The 17434-nt window shown below is 46.8% G+C and overlaps 2 protein-coding genes across 2 annotated transcripts in view; both read right to left on the bottom strand.

The window, feature by feature from the left end:
* Positions 1-2602: 2602 nt before the first annotated feature.
* On the bottom strand, positions 2603-7806 carry LOC123089704 (G-type lectin S-receptor-like serine/threonine-protein kinase B120). The gene is made up of 6 exons (XM_044511302.1): positions 4730-7806; positions 4169-4350; positions 3844-4054; positions 3517-3754; positions 3262-3421; positions 2603-3109 (listed from the first exon to the last, which is right to left on the bottom strand). The coding sequence occupies exons 1-6, from the start codon at positions 6114-6116 to the stop codon at positions 2825-2827; spliced, it is 2463 nt and encodes an 820-aa protein (XP_044367237.1). The 5' UTR covers positions 6117-7806; the 3' UTR covers positions 2603-2824.
* Positions 7807-9704: 1898 nt separating this feature from the next.
* The window catches only part of LOC123090389 (S-locus-specific glycoprotein S13-like), a 9994-nt gene continuing 2264 nt past the window's right edge, over positions 9705-17434 (bottom strand). The window contains exon 2 of the mRNA XM_044511712.1: positions 9705-9782. Coding sequence (XP_044367647.1) covers positions 9705-9782 — 78 coding nt within the window. The remainder of the gene's footprint in view (positions 9783-17434) is intronic.

Consider the following 17434-nt stretch of genomic DNA (forward strand, 5'->3'; position numbering starts at 1 on the left):
TCTTCTTTGTTTTCTTATGTTTTATCGGGTCTGTCGCCGTCAGGCTGCTCGCCTTCGCCCTCGCCGCCCCCTCGAGATAACTTCGACATGAGGGGCGGTCGATATATATACCCCCTCTCGACCGTGATAACCTATACAACGGCAGCACCCCCCTCGGCCCTCTCGCTCGACCAAAACTCTCGAGGCCACCCAAATTTACCAAGTTAAAAGAGCATTGTCGTCGAGGCCACCCCAAACCCTTGAAGCGTTGTGTCGAGGCGATCCCAAACCCTAGAGAAGTAGCGTCGAGGCCACTAACATGATTCCTTATTGTGATTAGCTAGCTAGTTCTACGTTTGCCACTAATATATATGCATCTGTACCATGTTTGAATAATAATTGACATGTTGTAAATATTTGCAGAAACTATGGAGCACTACCGAGACGAAGCAACAGAAGCGATGTTGGGGGAGATGATCGCAGAAGGAACTGATGTTGTTGCGTCATTTTTCATCGACGTCGTTGGTGAGGAAGGACTGGGTGAAGAAAAGGGCTATGTTCATGATGGCTCCGGCCCATTAATGCCGGTACAAGAACAGGGCTATGTTCATGATGGTTCCGGTGATGACCCAATGAAGGTACAAGAAGGAGACCATGCTGACTGTTCCGGCGACCGAACCGAGTCCGGCCAGGTATATATATATTAGTTAAGCCCGTGCTGACTGGTTAATTGATGCATTCATTGTTTTAGTATATGTACACATATTAATTACTCTCGTCTTTCTTCCTTTTAATTTCTAGCCCTCCGCATCGAGCACAACTTCGGCAAGGAGACGAGGCCCGAAGAAAAAGTTGAGCTCGGATGAAAGATTTGAGATCATAGAAATCGCGCCCGACGGCGAACCGATTGAACCCATCCGGACAAAGAACGCATTTTCTGCTCAGCGCGGGGTTCTTGTTAGGGACAAGATCCCGATCAGCATCCAACAATGGTATAAGCCTAAGGACGACCCTGAGGTGTCTTATGTCAATGATATGCAGAAAGAAGATCTTTGGGCTCAGCTGAAGGCAAATTTCACCCTACCGCCAGAGGAGGATCCGAAGAAGCCAGTTAAAGAGCAATTAATCAAGTCTTGTGCTCTTAAGAAGATGGCAACCCTATTCAGGAGGTGGAGGAAAGAGTTGAACCATTTTGTCAAAAAAAAAGACACCAGAATTCATCGGCAAATATGAGAAGATCAAAGATCACTGGCCCGCATTTGTGGCCCACAAGACATCGGAAAAGAGTAAAAAGATGTCGGCAATGAATAAGCAAAATGCTACGAAGAAGAAGCTTCACCATCGCACGGGGTCAGGTGGCTACCTCAAAGCCCGACCTAAGTGGTCCAAGGCTGAGAATGATCTGCTTGAAAAAGGGATCGAACCAGAGACAATGAGATGGCCAGACCGTTGCCGGACTTGGTTCTTCGGGACTGGCGGAACCTTGGACCCTGTATCAGGGATGTGTCGTTGGACGGACGAGCAACTGGAAATACCAGTCAAGAACCTTCGGAAGTATATCAATGTAGCGCAGAAAGGGACGTTCATACCAGACAGGGAGAAGGACGAGCTCACAATGGTCCTCGGGAATCCTGAGCACCCTGGACGGACACGAGGCACGCCAGGCTCCATTTTGTGGAAGGTTGGTTTTTCGGACGCAGAGGGTTACAAAACCCACGAGAGGAGGAAGAAACTGGAGCAGGGCCAACTGCACGAAAGGGTAATGGGGCTAGAGGAACGAGAAGAGGAACGAGAAGTAGCAGATCGCAGCAAACGACCTGCCGAAGCTTCCCCCGAAGCTACCCCACCATCTCAGCGGAGAAGCAGCGTGGCTTCCACTGAGTTGCTTCAGCCGGAGCATGTCTTGACGGCTCCTGCCAGCTATCCCGTGGATGCTATCACGGAGTCTCAACATTGCCACATTATGGCGCGATGGATGAATTTGGATGGGCCACGTTTGCTAAACGTGGGCGTGGAGCGACGAAGCGTGCGGGCAAGGAAGAGTGTTTTTGGATGGGCCACGTTTGCTAAACGTGGGCGTGGCACTGATCCGAATGCCCGCAAAGCCCTTGGTCTGTCTCCGGTTTGCGAAAAAAAGTTACGTCTCGAAACACCGAACAAATCGATGCAGACCCGTGCTAGATGGCAAAACACAACCGGACCGCTTGGTCTGGACAGTTTACGGGCGATTTGAGGGTCGACGAAGCAGTTGTCCTTCAAGATTCTGGGCTCCGTGCTCTTAAAGTGGGGACTCCAACTGGGCATCACGAAATAACCAACAGGCCACAAAGCAGCAGCTACATCGTCGTGTAGCTCCCTCCGCTGCTCACGGTGCCAACCAGCGCCTCTGCCCACGCCGCGTCTAGCGGCCATACGCATGGCATGGCTGAACCGACGTCGGCGTGATGGATCTTCCGAGTGTGTCGCCACCGTCAGTGTCGAAGGCGATGGCGTTGCAGTATCGGCTCGCCTCGAAAAAGAGGCGTAAAAGTGCATGTCGACATGATCGATCAATCTGGGAGGGTAGGGATTTCCTTCCTCAGACCTCCGCTGCAAGGATGGATCGCATCTGAGCACGTAGAAGTAAAAGAAGTCAGAATAATATTACACATTACAGTTCACTACTGGAGTCGACCTATACGCCGGGTGCCACGGACACTCGGCGGTTACATATGAGCACATATTACAAGCATATAAAATTACAATCCCAGCTTTAACAGAGCTCATCCAGTGTAAAGTAGAATAGCACTGAGCAGGTACGTGTATGAAGATATGAGGTCACAAGTCAAGGACAAGGCAGGATTTTCTAGCGCCCCTTGAGGTTTACGAGGCTCATATCATGCACATGGCTTTCCCCGGCTCCGTAGTTACGGTGTGCAAAGCACATAGGCTCTTTTGGCTGCGGGAGCTCAATGTCTTCATTATCCAGGCTTGCTACCACCCAAGACATGAGGGGGCGAGCCTCTGGGTCGTCCTGCACCGACAAGAGTCCGATATGGATGCATCGTAGAGCTTCAACGAGAGAGCAACCCTCAACGATGGATGACTCGATTAGATCCATCACTTTCCCATCCTTCATTAAGCTCCACGCCTGCATGAAACCAATCATGTCATTCATCAGTAGTACCCCCCACCCCCCTTATCAGCTGAGCAGGTAGGCTCTGATCACTAAAAAAAGTTTTTTTGTAGAAATCCAAAGATGCACAAAATCATAATCACTAAATAAAAGTAAAATACACTTACATAATCTATAAGATTATGAGTGCGCGCGCGTGAGCTTGTCGGGGTTGTGGCGCCGGTCTTCATGCCACTCACAATCTCTAGAACTAATATGCCAAAGCTGTAAACATCGGATTTGACGGAGATGATGCCTTCCATTGCGTATTCAGGCGACATGTATCCGCTGCTTTGACAATTAACCATGGTAAATTCAAACTTATTAACCAGTTAAGGCACAAAGGTTGAGAGATCCCATAAATGAAATTCATCACTACTCACAATGTTCCAACAACTCGATTTGTATGTCCTTCGTGTTGATTGACACTAAAGATCCTAGCCGTACCAAAATCTGATATTTTGGGGATCATCTCAGCATCCAACAATATGTTGCTTGCTTTGAGATCTCTATGGATCATCGTCAATCTGGAATCTTGGTGGAGATAAAGAAGTCCCCTGGCTACACCAGCGATTATCTTAAATCTTGTGGGCCAATTGAGCAGTGATTTTCTTCTATCATCTATCAGGGACAGAATTACACGAATCATCTTGTCAGTGACGATGTTTGACTGAAAGTAGAGATTTTTGCAACAAGTGAGTAGAACGTACTGAAAATGAAGTAATCCAGACTTCGGTTAGGTAGGTATGCATAAATCAAAAACTTTTCGTCTTCATGAATACTGCAGCCTATAAGTTTGACCAAGTTTCTATGCTGCAACCTGGAAATCAGAGCTATTTCATTTTTGAACTCCACTGCCCCTTGGACAGAACCTACACGAAGCCTTTTCACAGCAATTTCCTTACCATCTTCCAACGTTCCCTGAAACATGAGGTATTATTTAGTCAAGAAAGTTTGATCTTCCATTAATATTCTAACTATCTCCCTCACACAAAAAAAAACGATCAAATAACTATCTGTACAGATACGTCTTGCCTTATAAACATTGCCAAACCCTCCTTTGCCAAGAATGTTGGATTCAGAGAAATTATTTGTCGCGGTAGCAATTTCCCTAAAGTTCAAAATGGGAAACTCCGTGTTACCATCAGCGAACTGATTGTAATTTCCTGTATCTCGACGCATCAACCTTTCCCAGACAAGCTTGCTTCCTTGATTGCCTGTCAGGAGTGTGGGCACCGCCTCTTCAGTTTCTTGTGACTGGAGATAACATCAAAATTAGAAGTAAAGCAACAATTTCCTACCTCTAAAGCCACAGATCCAAAGAAGCCCCACGCATATGAGTATCAGAAAACTTGACACAACTGGTAATACAATTTCTATGGTTTTGATCTTTCTCATGTTGCCTGCACAAAAAATTAATATAAGGAGAATCACCAAAGTTTGTCAGTGCTAATCACCAAATTCATAGAAGACTCCTTTCTCGAACGCATGCATAAAAACATGTGGCCACTCTTTCTCCAATTTCTCTGTTTAGAAGAAACGAACACACACACACAGTAAAACATAAGCAAGCAGAGAAAGTGGAGTGATGCATACCTTGCAATCTTTTAGTCCGAACATAGAGGTTCTCCCCTCCTTGATGGTTGTTCTCCATGTCGATAAAATCGCCTATCCATAACAGGCATCTTGTGTCATCCCCGTCAATATCTATGTTGCTCATCTTGGAGTAAGCATATGCCACGCAGGAGCAATTGCTTCTGCATTCCTCGGTGCACTCATCAAAGCTTCTGCTCGGGACACGAAGGAACTTGTCCGGGACCTTCATGCCCGGAAAGGCCAAGAAACTGTCTCCATGGGTGCACCTTGGCACCTCCTTGGGGCGGCATCCCTGTGAGAAGCTACCGGAGATCCATCCTTTAGCATCCCTCGGTTCAAAACCGTCAAGGCACTTGCAAACCGGGACGATTTGTGTGTTGTCGCAGTAACCATAAGGACCGCAGTAGCCGTACGTATTGCACTCATGTTGAGGCTCTGCGTACAGGGCCCTCCATGCGGACATGTTGCTCTGCCAGCTTAGTATATTTACCTTGCCTGAGTAGTCGATCTCCAACCTCACCAGCTGGACGAAGGAGCCAGCCGGCATGCCGAAGGACATGTACACCTCGTCGCCGGCGTGATGCAAGGCCATGTAAATGGCCGACTCGTTGAATCCGCCCATGTAGAGGTGGCTTGTCCACACCGGGCTTCGCCGGTGTGGCCTCGACCCGTTCCAGGCGAAGCACCGGAGGAGGTTGCTAGGGTCCGCGCCGTACGAGAACTCGCCGGGGGATGGGTCCTGCTGCCCTTTCCACGACACGAGGTGCTGCAGTGGGAGCGTCTTGTGGCTCAGCCTCAGGTTCATGCCGGGGAGGAGGGTGTCGGTAGGGTGGTCGAAGCTTTGCCATAGTATGGCACTGTCGGCCAACGACCGAAGGATGAAGTTGCCGGTGTTGTCCAACACTGCTTCCACCGTGCTCGCGCTCGCGCTCGCGCTCGCGCTGATGCTGATGCTCTTGTTGGTTGTCCACACGGCACGGCCATCGCTATCAGACAGCACTATGCCGGAGCTGCTGGTCACCGCAAGATTTGCAGAGGAAAGGTTAGTGGTGATGGGCGCCGCACGGTTAGAAACCCATACCACGGTGCGCTCCGGGATGCTGTTGTACCATATGCCCACATAGTGGCGCTGCCGCTTCTCCCCATCCCCATCGGTGGAGAAGAATCCCAGGGCAAACACCCCATCTTGGGAGACGACGACACTCCCAGGGGAGAGCGGCTTGCCAGGGACAAGCCGGCTCTGAGATGCATAAGCATGGGCACAAGCGAATGGCCAACAAAGAAGCAAAAGAATGCCATACACAGCAAGGCAAGGATGACACAGCTGCATAGGCATTAATTCTTGATAGATCCTCTGCTGCTTGCAATTGCTTGCTTGCAGGATCATGCATGCATGGAGAGTGTGTGTGTGTGGTGTCTAAGTGATTGCAATGAGAATGAGCCCCAAAGGAATGAAAGATGGGGGTATATATAGAGGAAATCACACCACCATGCATGCTGGCTTGGATCCCACGTTGTTTTGAGCCCCAAAGGAATGATGAAAGAGGTGGTTGAGCTGTTCTACATTTGTACATGCACTCTGGCACCCGCAGTTAGGATTTTGCTACTAATCCGACGATATATTGCTGGAAACTAGAAAGCATAAGGCATGCTACTACTTTTAGATCACTCGAGGTTTCTAACAAAACTATACTAGAGTTATGTAGAAAATATATTATATTGGACGCCTAGAATATTGTTTTTGTGTTGTGCTGATCTGACCCAGGTGTGAGATATCTATATAGAGCACAATATGAGAGAGAGACTTGAAGTAGGGGACAAGTCGTACATGGTTTAAACCAATCATACCTCTAACTCCTAATCTCTAACTTAATAAACATAATTATACTTCTAACATTCCCCCTCAGTCTTAGCGGGAGTGAAGCGGACGATGACGACTGAATTTGAACTCTTGTGCTTCTGTCGTCTTCTACGCTGCGCCATCATCAACTGCATCTCTGATGGGTCGGCACCTAGGGCGGTGACTGCGTCCCCTTCTGGTGCCTTCCTGCCTTCTCCTCTATTTAAGTTACAGACAAAATATCTAGCTTTATGACTGAATTCTCTACCTAGAACTACAAGTCACATCTAATCCAAATACATAACTACTCCTTCCATTCCAAAATACTTGTCGTGGTTCTAGTTTTTTATAGAAATAAAACCACAACAAGTACTCCCTCCATCCCATAATGTAGAACGTTTTTTGAAACTAGTATTTTGGAAAGGAGGGTATCTTTCTTGCAATTCTAGGTAAGCATGTCCATTTCAAAAAAGTTTAATCCTACTACACATAATATCCCTGATTCAAGGAGGGTATTGAGGAGGTTGCAAGAAATCACTTGGGCACTGTCGCTGTGGCTGCTGGGCGTCGGTTTCAGGACTGCAATGGGAGTGCTAGCTATTTGGGCTTAAATGTTTGTCTGCAAGATACAGTTTCTATTTCCACAGTTTTCAACGCTTTGCAATCACCAGAAATAACCACATCAGGTATCTTCCCTTTCATTGCTGATGCTAAGAACGAGATGCTGAAATTCAAAAGAGACTTGAACAAGTTAGCTCATGAACTAGCAGCCTATGCTAGGCGAACGGGTGGTTTCATTACATTTGGTACTGTTCCTGATGATCCCCCCTAGCGTCCTGGAACTTGATTGTAATCTGGTTGGTGATTAAGTTTAATGAAGTTGGCCAATTCTCAAAAAATAAAAATAAATGCCAGGTCAGAGGAAGTATATCTGGTTTAAAAAATGTTTAGTCAAAAAGGATTCAAGATATATTACACGTCCGGAGGTAAAGAGTTAAAAAGGCAATCATGCGGAAAAAAGACAAAAGAAAGCTACCATTTTATAAGTTAAATACAGATCTGCTGTTACCAATGATTGCGTCTGAACAATTTCCGGTAGTGGTTTGAGATCAAAAGAATAGGCATAAATAACAATCTAACAACCTGTTATGCTCTTTCTCTTCGTTTGTGCCCAATGACATATAGCTAAACTTGAAGAAAAGACAAAATTAGGCTAGAATAGCAGAAGGTATATGAGGTTTACCGTATGTGCTGACAGAATAATCTGGTGCCGGCGGTACAAACGTGCTGCCACGGCCAGCAGCGGCCGCCGTATTCGTCGCTACTCGGCTGCATGTACATCCAAGAGCGGCGGCGGCTTACGAAGGGGATTAGATTGGAGGCAGTTATCCGCACCCAGGTAAGATCAATCGATCGATCTGAATTTGAGGCCAGACGGGGCGAAAACCCATGGTCGGGCAGTCATGTAGATGGGCTGATGCCTGTTGTTGGGCTTCGCCTCATACACAGTCTGCCCCTGCTTGCCGAAATCATTAGTTGAGGAGCGCTCCCAACAACAATTAGTCGGGAAGCGCTCCGGGCTCGATAAGTGTCACGCGCGGGGCATTCCCATGATTTTCGGTTTTCGGTTTTCCTTTCTGATTTTTCCTTTTTTACTTTAGTCCTTATACTTTTAGTGTTTTGTAGTACACTTTCGATCTGTTTTGAGATATGTTTCTCTCTGATGTCGTTAAACCGTCGTCGCCGACTGTCCTTTCGTTGCCGTCGTCCCCGCCCGTCGCGCCCGCCGCTCTTGTGGCCTGCTTACGGCGGCCCTTCTTTACCGTCGACGGCGCTTCCCCGTTCGCACGATCGTCGTTCCCTACCGGTTGCATTCGTCGGTTCTCTGTTTCCTTTTTTTTTCCTATTAGTTCCTATTGTATTTTCGGGATATGGAGATTTATAGGGTAGTTATGGTTGGGGGCTTCCGATACTATCATATGTCAACTTTCAACTCGGTTTGTGCAATTAATTCTTGATAATCATTGTGTTTTTGCATATATGGCTTGTTCTTTTAGCCGTATGCTGGGTGGCCCTTGTACGTCTGTTGATTCTTCTATAGATGTGTTTACTGTGGTTCTGGATCGGCGTTGTTCGACTCATGTTGTAAGAATAATATTTTATATTTGATCAATTTTTGGCACACATGCTTATTTCTTTTGGTGCTCATGTTGTTGTTTTGAATGGAAATTATTCTAGATCTTTTTTTTAATTATGGTCATTCGTTTTGAAGTATATTCTGTGCAGTGTTAGAGCTCATCTTGCTCTACATCGAGGAGTGTAAGGCTTTAGCCATAAGGAGGGGTGACAAAGATACTGATCTTGCTCTTCACTCTAGTGAGGATTATTTGTATGGTATTCTGTTTAGTCATGGTCGGGTGAGGAGCAAATTCCATGGTTATTTTTGGGACGATTTGGTCATTGATTATGGTCTTCATCATCTTGATAGAATGACTGTTAGGCTTGAGCGCTATGGAACGTTGATTGGTGTTGACTTTTATAGGGGTGAAAATATGTTGTCTCCTTTACCTTCTGTTGGTAAGGTTTATTTTAAGGAAGTATTTAGTTTGTTTCATTTCATATGTTTTTTCTGTTCCGTTGAACCTGTGTAATTTTATTTTGTAGCTCTTGATGCATTGAGCGACTCCGAGAAGGAACTTGTTGGGAGTTGTTTTTACACTCGTGATGTTTATCTCAATTATCAGCAGATGTATTTCATGACGCATCAACTCTTTGATGATGAGTACATACTCTATTGTCCTTTTGTTCACAGGACTAATTCCATGAATGTTAATGCTCATAAAATGGTCAGATTTATTTTCCACTGTTTTCCTTTGTTTTTGTTTATTTATTTATTTATTATTATTTCTTCTATTTATAGTTTTTAATTTTTGTTCTATTACTAATAGCTGGATGTTTTTGTTAGGTTATTCCTGGTATGGTTGTGAGGAGTTTGAAGGAGTTCGTGTCATTTCCCAGGACTGGAGTTTTAGATCTTGAAGCTACTTTGGAATCTCGTGATCCCTCTCCTGCTTCATTGGCTTGGGTAATAGAATGGTGTTCAAAAAGGAAGGGTTCAGTGATTTTCTGCAGGCATCATCTATTGAAGTAAACAGCTTGGTGCTCATAACTTTCAATGAGCACGATGGGAGGCTTGTTGTTATCTTCAATCTTCTGCAGCAGTGATGTTAGTTATAGCCTTTAAACAAAATGGATACTGTTTAAAAATCTATGCTACATTATAATGTTATTTAGATATATAAATCGAATATGAACCTAATTGTTCATTTGTTGTACTTCGTTTGTAGAAGAGGCATGGCTGTGCATCTCTTTTTTAGATGTTTTTTGGACGGATGTTAGTTCATTGGAAGCATAGTTATACATAAATTAGAGGCACGTGTGTGCCTTTGTTTTTTCTATGTTTCCTCTGACATGGGTTGTAGAGAGAGGACCGTCTATGCAACAGCAAAGAGGCACGGGCTATCATCGTGAGGAGCTTGTAGAGTCACGGCGCGTGTTACGCGAGGCACGGGTGTGTAGGCGGTGTGAAACCAACTATCACAAGACGACTATCGACTCCTCTAAATGAAAAAGAGATTAGGTAGAATAATTAAGCATGTGCAATAAACGCAAGTCATTCGAGAACTTATGGAACATCATGCATCACTCGACTAAGTTCAGGAATTGCTTTTTTTTAGTAACAGTTCAGGCATCCAAGCAGGGGCAAAGCTGGGCCCGGACACCCAGGGCCAGGCCCGGGGCGTGGAATTTTTATCAGGCTATTACATATGTATGTTTTTCTACATGCCTGGGGTGCAGCCCAGTGAAAGGAATGAGGTCTAAAGCCTTATGGGTTGTCTCAACTCCTGAAATGGGCGCACGCATGAGTAGACCTCCCCAACAATCTAACTCGCACGCACGACAAGAGACCTTCCCCCACGATGATATACCTCGCCAAAAAGGAGATCTACCCACACGCAATAGGAGATCTACCCAAAGCTTGATGGGTTGCCTCACCTAAAACGGACGGATGCACACACGACGCCAGCCCTTTCCCGACCGCCACCGACCTAACTTGCACGCGATACACACACATCAATCTCCAGGGCCCAGACTCGACTGCTCACAGTGGCACCGCCGTCCCGGCCACCGCCCTCCTGTACGTCGTTCGCCTAATCGCTCGTGTGGCGCTCCTACCCCTGCTGGCTGCTTGACTGTCGTACCTTGGTATTTTTGTTTTATGCTTTTCCGGTTTTCCCTGATGCTTTTCACTTGTACCATGTTCTACGATGTCAATGTGACCTCTCTGTTACTGTGTATAAGTGTATAAAGTGCTCTGAACTAAAACTTAATTGAAATAATTTGGTTGTGTGTATGTATCCAGTGATATATCAAGGCTATTGTTTAACTCACATTGACGTAATTGCCAGTTTCATTCATATCTTGTAGAAAAGAAGTGTTGAAATGTGAGATGGGCCTAGAGCCCATATGACAATTTCAGATTTGATCTCTAAGGGCCCATGTAGGTGGCATGATAAGGTCGTGGGAAGTTTAGTCCCACCATGCTAGTGGAAGGAAAGTTGGAGTGGTTTATAAGGGTGGCTCTTCTACATGCTATTGGAGCTTGAGAAGAGAAGAGGCCCTCGCGCACTCCTCCTCCTCCGCTCGCCTCGCCACGCCACGCCTCGCCGGGATTGAGCCGAGCCGAGCTCGCTCCTATGCGCTTCTTTTTGCCGGTCAGGAACGGAGAGTCTTTGACAGGTAGGGCCACGATCAGAGACGTCAGATCGTGGGCTACCGACTTGGACGTGGGTTCAGCCCACGTCTCTCCACGCGCGGCCGCACATATATATGTGGGGCGCTGCCAACCCTAGCCGCCGCGAAAAACAGAACGCATCTCCGCCTCCACGCCCACGTCGTTCCTCTGCTGCTGCTGCCGCCGGCGACTCCATCCCGTTCACCGCGTACACGGTCAACGAGAGAGCAGGTCTCCGAAACCACGCCCTTCTGGTTCCTGTACGGGGTGAGGGGCGAATAGGTTTTTGGGCAGCGATTACGCGACTGCTCGCTTCCGATCGTCTACTTCCTCTACGTCCGCGTCACCTTCATCATCACCATGTCCACCGACCCCGACCGTGCCGCCGCCGAGAAAGCTGAACCCGACAAGAAGGCTGCCGAGGACGCCGCTGCTGCCACCAAAGCCGTGGCCTCTGCATGGCCTACTGGAGGGTATAACTCGTTTATCCCGCTCCTGATTAATTTCATATTAGCAGTACTAGCAGTATGTGTAGATTTGTCTACTGTTTGCTTAGTACGTGCATGTTTAGATCAAAGTCAGTACGTCATCCATGCTAGTGATTTACTCGTGGATTAATTTAATCGAGAAATTGCCTATTTACTCAACAATCCAAAAACCTATTATGTGTAGGAATTTTTCGGCAAGTGGCTTTGCCGCAGCACTAAAACCGGATAAGTTTACCGGTACGTATTTTAAGCGTTGGCAGACAAAGACCACTTTATGGCTCACGGCTATGAACGTGTTCTGGGTCACCGGTGTGTCCACGGGAACGATTGCTCCTGAACAGGAGAAGGCGTTCAGGGAGGCAACCACTGTGTTTCTCGGAGCAGTTCTTAGCGTGATCGGAGATAAACTGGTCTACGCATATTTACATGTGCATGTCGCCAAGGACTTGTGGGAGGCGCTCGAATCTAAGTTCGGGGCCACCGATGCAGGGAGCGAGATGTATATTATAGAGCAGTTCCACGACTACAAGATGGTTGAGAACCGTCCTGTACTGGAGCAGGCTCATGAGATAATATGCATTGTTAAGGAGCTTGAGCTTCTGAAGTGCGAGTTACCGGGCAAGTTTGTCGCGGGCTGCATGATCGCTAAGCTCCCCAATTCCTGGAGGAACTTTGCCACCACTCTGAAATATCAGAGGCGTGAATTCTCTGTGGAGGATGTCATTGGTCGTCTGAGTGTTGAGCAGAATTCGAGGGCAAAGGACTCGCACGGAAAAGGGGCCGAAGGGACTTTTGTTGCCAACATGGTGAACCAGAGGAACTTCAACTCCCACAAGTTCAAGGGAAAGAACGGTGTCCAACAGAATACCGACTTCAAAAAGAAGGGTAAGAAAACCTTCAAGAAGAACAAGAAGGATGAGGGCTGCTTTACTTGTGGTTCGACTGAACATTGGGCCAACAAGTGCCCAAACAAGTTTAAGAAGTCAGGACAGGACTCCAAGTCTGTCAACATGATTGTGGGCAACAATGAGAATGGTGCATCTGGGTACGGTAATTTATTTACTGTTTTTTCAGTGTTTCAGCCCACCGATTGGTGGGTGGATACAGGTGCAGGTGTTCATGTGTGTGCTGACATTTCATTGTTCTCTTCTTACTAGGTCACAGGCCACGGGTCCGTATTAATGGGGAATGGCGCGAGTGCTTCTGTTCATGGTGTTGGCACGGTCGATCTGAAGTTTACTTCGGGAAGGATCGTGCAGCTGAAGAACGTGCAGCATGTCCCCGCCATCAAGAAGAACCTCGTTAGTGGCTCCCTTCTATGTAGAGAAGGGTTTAAGTTGGTATTCGAGTCTAATAAATTAGTTGTTACTAAGTATGGACTATTTGTTGGAAAAGGTTATGAGAGCGGAGGGATGTTCCGCCTCTCCCTCGCAGATTTCTGTAATAAAGTCGTGAACCATGTTCATTTGAGTGTTAATGAATCTAAGGTTTGGCATTCACGTCTTTGTCACATAAGTTTCGGTGTTATGACGCGGCTAGCTAAGTTGGATTTAATCCCGAGTTTCACTTTAGCCAAAGGTTCTAAGTGCTTGTCATGTGTGCAAGCTAAGAAACCTCGCTAGCCTCACAAGGCTGCGGAGGAGAGACACTTGGCACCATTAGAACTCATACATTCTAATCTTTGTGAGACGAACGGTGTATTGACTAAAGGTGGAAAGAAATACTTCATGACATTGATAGATGATTCCACTAGATATTGCTATGTGTATCTGTTAAATACTAAAGATGAGGCTCTACACTACTTTAAAATCTATAAGGCAGAAGTTGAGAATCAACTTGAAAAGAAAATTAAACGATTTCGTTCAGATCGTGGTGGAGAGTACTTCTCGAGTGAGTTTGATTCCTTCTGTGCGGAACACGACATTATTCATGAGAGGACGCCTCCCTATTCACCCTAGTCAAACGGGGTTGCCGAGCGGAAAAACCGTACTCTAACTGATCTGGTTAACGCCATGTTAGATACGTCGGGTTTATCCAAGGCATGGTGGGGGGAGGCTATATTGACGGCATGTCATGTCCTGAATAAAGTTCCGATAAAGGATAATGAGATCACTCCCTATGAGAGATGGGCAAAGAGAAGGACAACACTCTCGTACTTGCATACTTGAGGCTGTTTGGCAAAAGTCAACGTACCGATCCCCAAAAAGCGTAAGCTTGGACCCAAGACTGTGGACTGCGTTAATTTGGGCTACGCTAAGAACAGCATTGGCTATAGATTTCTAGTAGTGAAATCTGAGTTACCTGACGAGAAGGTGGGTACAATCATAGAGTCTAAGGATGCTACATTCTTTGAGGATATTTTTCCTATGAGAGATATGCAAAGCACTTCTAGACAGGAATCTGAGGAGACTCCTGAGCCTGCCATTCCTATGGAATATTATGAACAAACACATGATGAAAATCCTGAGGAGGATGACGAGGAAACCCTTGGTAGGGGCAAGAGACAAAGGACTGCAAAGACCTTTGGTGATGATTTCGTCATGTACCTCGTGGATGATACTCCCACTTCTATCTCAGAAGCGTATGCCTCTCCAGAAGCTGACTACTGGAAGGATGCGGTCCGTAGCGAGATGGATTCCATCATGGCTAACGGGACATGGGAGATCACTAAGCGTCCCTATGGTTGCAAACCATTGGGATGTAAGTGGGTGTTCAAGAAAAAGCTTAGGCCCGATGGTACGATTGAAAAGTACAAGGCCAGGCTTGTGGCCAAAGGCTATGACCAGAAAGAAGAGGAAGATTTCTTCGATACTTATTCACCTGTGGCTAGACTGACCACCATTCGAGTATTACTCTCGTTGGCGGCCTCACATGGTCTTCTCATCCACCAAATGGATGTTAAGACGGCTTTTCTGAATGGAGAGCTAAATGAGGAAATCTACATGCAACAGCCAGATGGCTTTGTGATAGATGGTCAGGAAAGGAAGGTGTGTAAGTTGCTGAAATCTTTATATGGCCTGAAGCAAGCACCTAAGCAATGGCATGATAAGTTCAATACAACTCTGACATCTGTTGGTTTCGTTGTTAATGAGGCTGACAAATGTGTATACTATCGCCATGGTGGGGGCGAAGGAGTTATACTGTGCCTGTATGTTGATGACATACTGATATTCGGAACAAACCTCAAAGTCATTGAGGAGGTCAAATCGTTTCTGTCTCAGAACTTTGAGATGAAGGACCTTGGTGTGGCTGATGTTATCTTGAACATCAAGCTACTGAGAGATAATGAGGGTGGGATCACACTTCTGCAATCCCATTATGTTGAGAAGGTGTTTGAGTCGTTTTGGATATTCGGACTGCACACCATCTCAAACACCATATGATCCTAGCGTGTTGATTCAAAAGTCCAAAGGCATGGCTAAAGATCAATTGAGATACTCTCAAATCATTGGTTCACTGATGTACCTAGCGAGCGCAACGAGGCCTGACATCGCGTTTGCAGTGAGCAAACTGAGCCGGTTTGTTTCCAAACCGGGTGATGTACATTGGCATGCTGTTGAAAGAGTTATGCGCTATCTGAAAGGTACTATGAACTATGGACTTCACTATACCGGAGACCCGTCGGTACTTGAAGGGTATAGTGATGCGAATTGGATCTCTGATGCTGATGAGATGAAGGCCACAACTGGGTATATGTTTACTCTTGGAGGTGGCGCTGTTTCCTGGAAGTCTTGCAAGCAAACGATCTTAACGAGATCGACAATGGAAGCAGAATTAACAGCATTAGACACTTCTGGTGTTGAAGCAGGATAGCTTCGAGATCTTTTGATGGACTTGCCACTGGTTGATAAACCGGTTCCGGCTATCCTTATGAACTGTGACAATCAGACTGTCATCACCAAGGTGAAGAGTTCAAAGGACAACATGAAGTCCAACAAACACATAAGAATGAGATTAAAAGCTGTCAGAAAATTAAGAAACTCCGGAGTGATAGCGCTGGACTATGTCCATACGGCTAAGAATCTGGCAGATCCCTTTACGAAAGGGCTATCACGTGTAGTGATATATAGTGCATCGAGGGAGATGGGTATGAGACCCGCATGAGTTGCCATGGTGGTAACCCAACCTATGTGATCAGAGATCCCGTGAAGTAGGACCTGGGAAACAAGCCAGTGGTGAACTGAGGAGAGTAACTTTACTAACCCACTCCGTTGGAGATGCAATACTCTCAGAAACTGTATGGAAGGATGACTACTGTCTTAATGTGTTCCAAGGCTTATATGTGTAAGCAAGATGCTATCCTACAGAGCAATCTTTGGAGGAACACACCTATGTGAGCCCGACTGCTAGTCACAGTCTATGAGATTGGGGTGATCTCTAGTAAGCTCATGAATAGGCCAGGAGTGTGACTTATATGCTTCACCCGAGGGGTCAGCCTTCGGCATCCCAGTACTAGTAAGACATGTGGTGAAACTTCTTTACGCCAAACTGACAATTCAAGGCATAGTCCATTGTTCAGTTGTGAAGGAGTGTAGCTACTTTCTCTAGGTGAAGCTCAACCTTAACAGGTCTTCACTGAAACACTAATATATCAAAACAGCGTTTGGAACAAAGGACAAAGTGGGCCCCTGAGATCTGGTGGGGGATTGTTGAAATGTGAGATGGGCCTAGAGCCCATATGACAATTTCAGATTTGATCTCTAAGGGCCCATGTAGGTGGCATGACAAGGTGGTGGTAAGTTTAGTCCCACCATGCTAGTGGAAGGAAAGTTGGAGTGGTTTATAAGGGTGGCTCTTCTACATGCTATTAGAGCTTGAGAAGAGAAGAGGCCCTCGTGCACTCCTCCTCCTCCGCTCGCCTCGCCACGCCATGCCTCGTCACGATGCGCCGCGGGTCGCGGGATTGAGCCGAGCCGAGCTCGCTCCTATGCGCTTCTTTTTGCCGGTCAGGAACGGAGAGTCTTTGACAGGTAGGGCCACGATCTGAGACGTCGGATCGTGGGCTACCGACTTGGACGTGGGTTCAGCCCACGTCTCTCCACGTGCGGCCGCACATATATATGTGGGGCGCTGCCTGTTGGGGAACGTTGCAGAAAATTAAAAAATTTCCTACGGTTTCACCAAGATCCATCTATGAGTTCATCTAAGCAACGAGTCAAGGGAGAGAGTTTGCATCTACATACCACTTGTAGATCGCATGCGGAAGCTTGCAAGGTGATGATGTAGTCGTACTCGACGTGATTCGAATCACCGATGACCAAGTGCTGAACGGACAACACCTCCGCGTTCAACACACGTACGGGACGGGAGACGTCTCCTCCTTCTTGATCCAGCAAGGGGAAGGAGAGGTTGAGGAAGACAGCTCCACCGGCAGCACGACGGCGTGGTGATGGTGGAGAGGTAGTACTCCGACAGGGCTTCGCCAAGCACACAACAGAGGAGGAGAGGTGTTGGGGAGGGGAGGGCTGCGCCTTGGAGGGTGGTGCGGCTGCCCTCCCCTCACCCCTCTATTTATAGGGGGAAGGGAGAAGGGGGCCGGCCCCCTAGAACCCATCTAGGGGGGGTGCGGCGGCCTAGGGGAG

This window comes from Triticum aestivum, chromosome 4B, assembly GCF_018294505.1.
Source record: "Triticum aestivum cultivar Chinese Spring chromosome 4B, IWGSC CS RefSeq v2.1, whole genome shotgun sequence".
Classification (NCBI taxonomy): domain Eukaryota; kingdom Viridiplantae; phylum Streptophyta; class Magnoliopsida; order Poales; family Poaceae; genus Triticum; species Triticum aestivum.

Excerpts from the sequence above, each read along its gene's own strand:
- LOC123089704 (XM_044511302.1), bottom strand. The coding sequence starts at position 6,116 with ATGATCCTGCAAGCAAGCAATTGCAAGCAGCAGAGGATCTATCAAGAA. Across the intron at positions 4,055-4,168 it reads GGTTTGGCAATGTTTATAAG|GGAACGTTGGAAGATGGTAA; the intron begins GCAAGACGTATC and ends CTCATGTTTCAG. Across the intron at positions 3,422-3,516 it reads AATCGAGTTGTTGGAACATT|CGGATACATGTCGCCTGAAT; the intron begins GTGAGTAGTGAT and ends TTGTCAAAGCAG.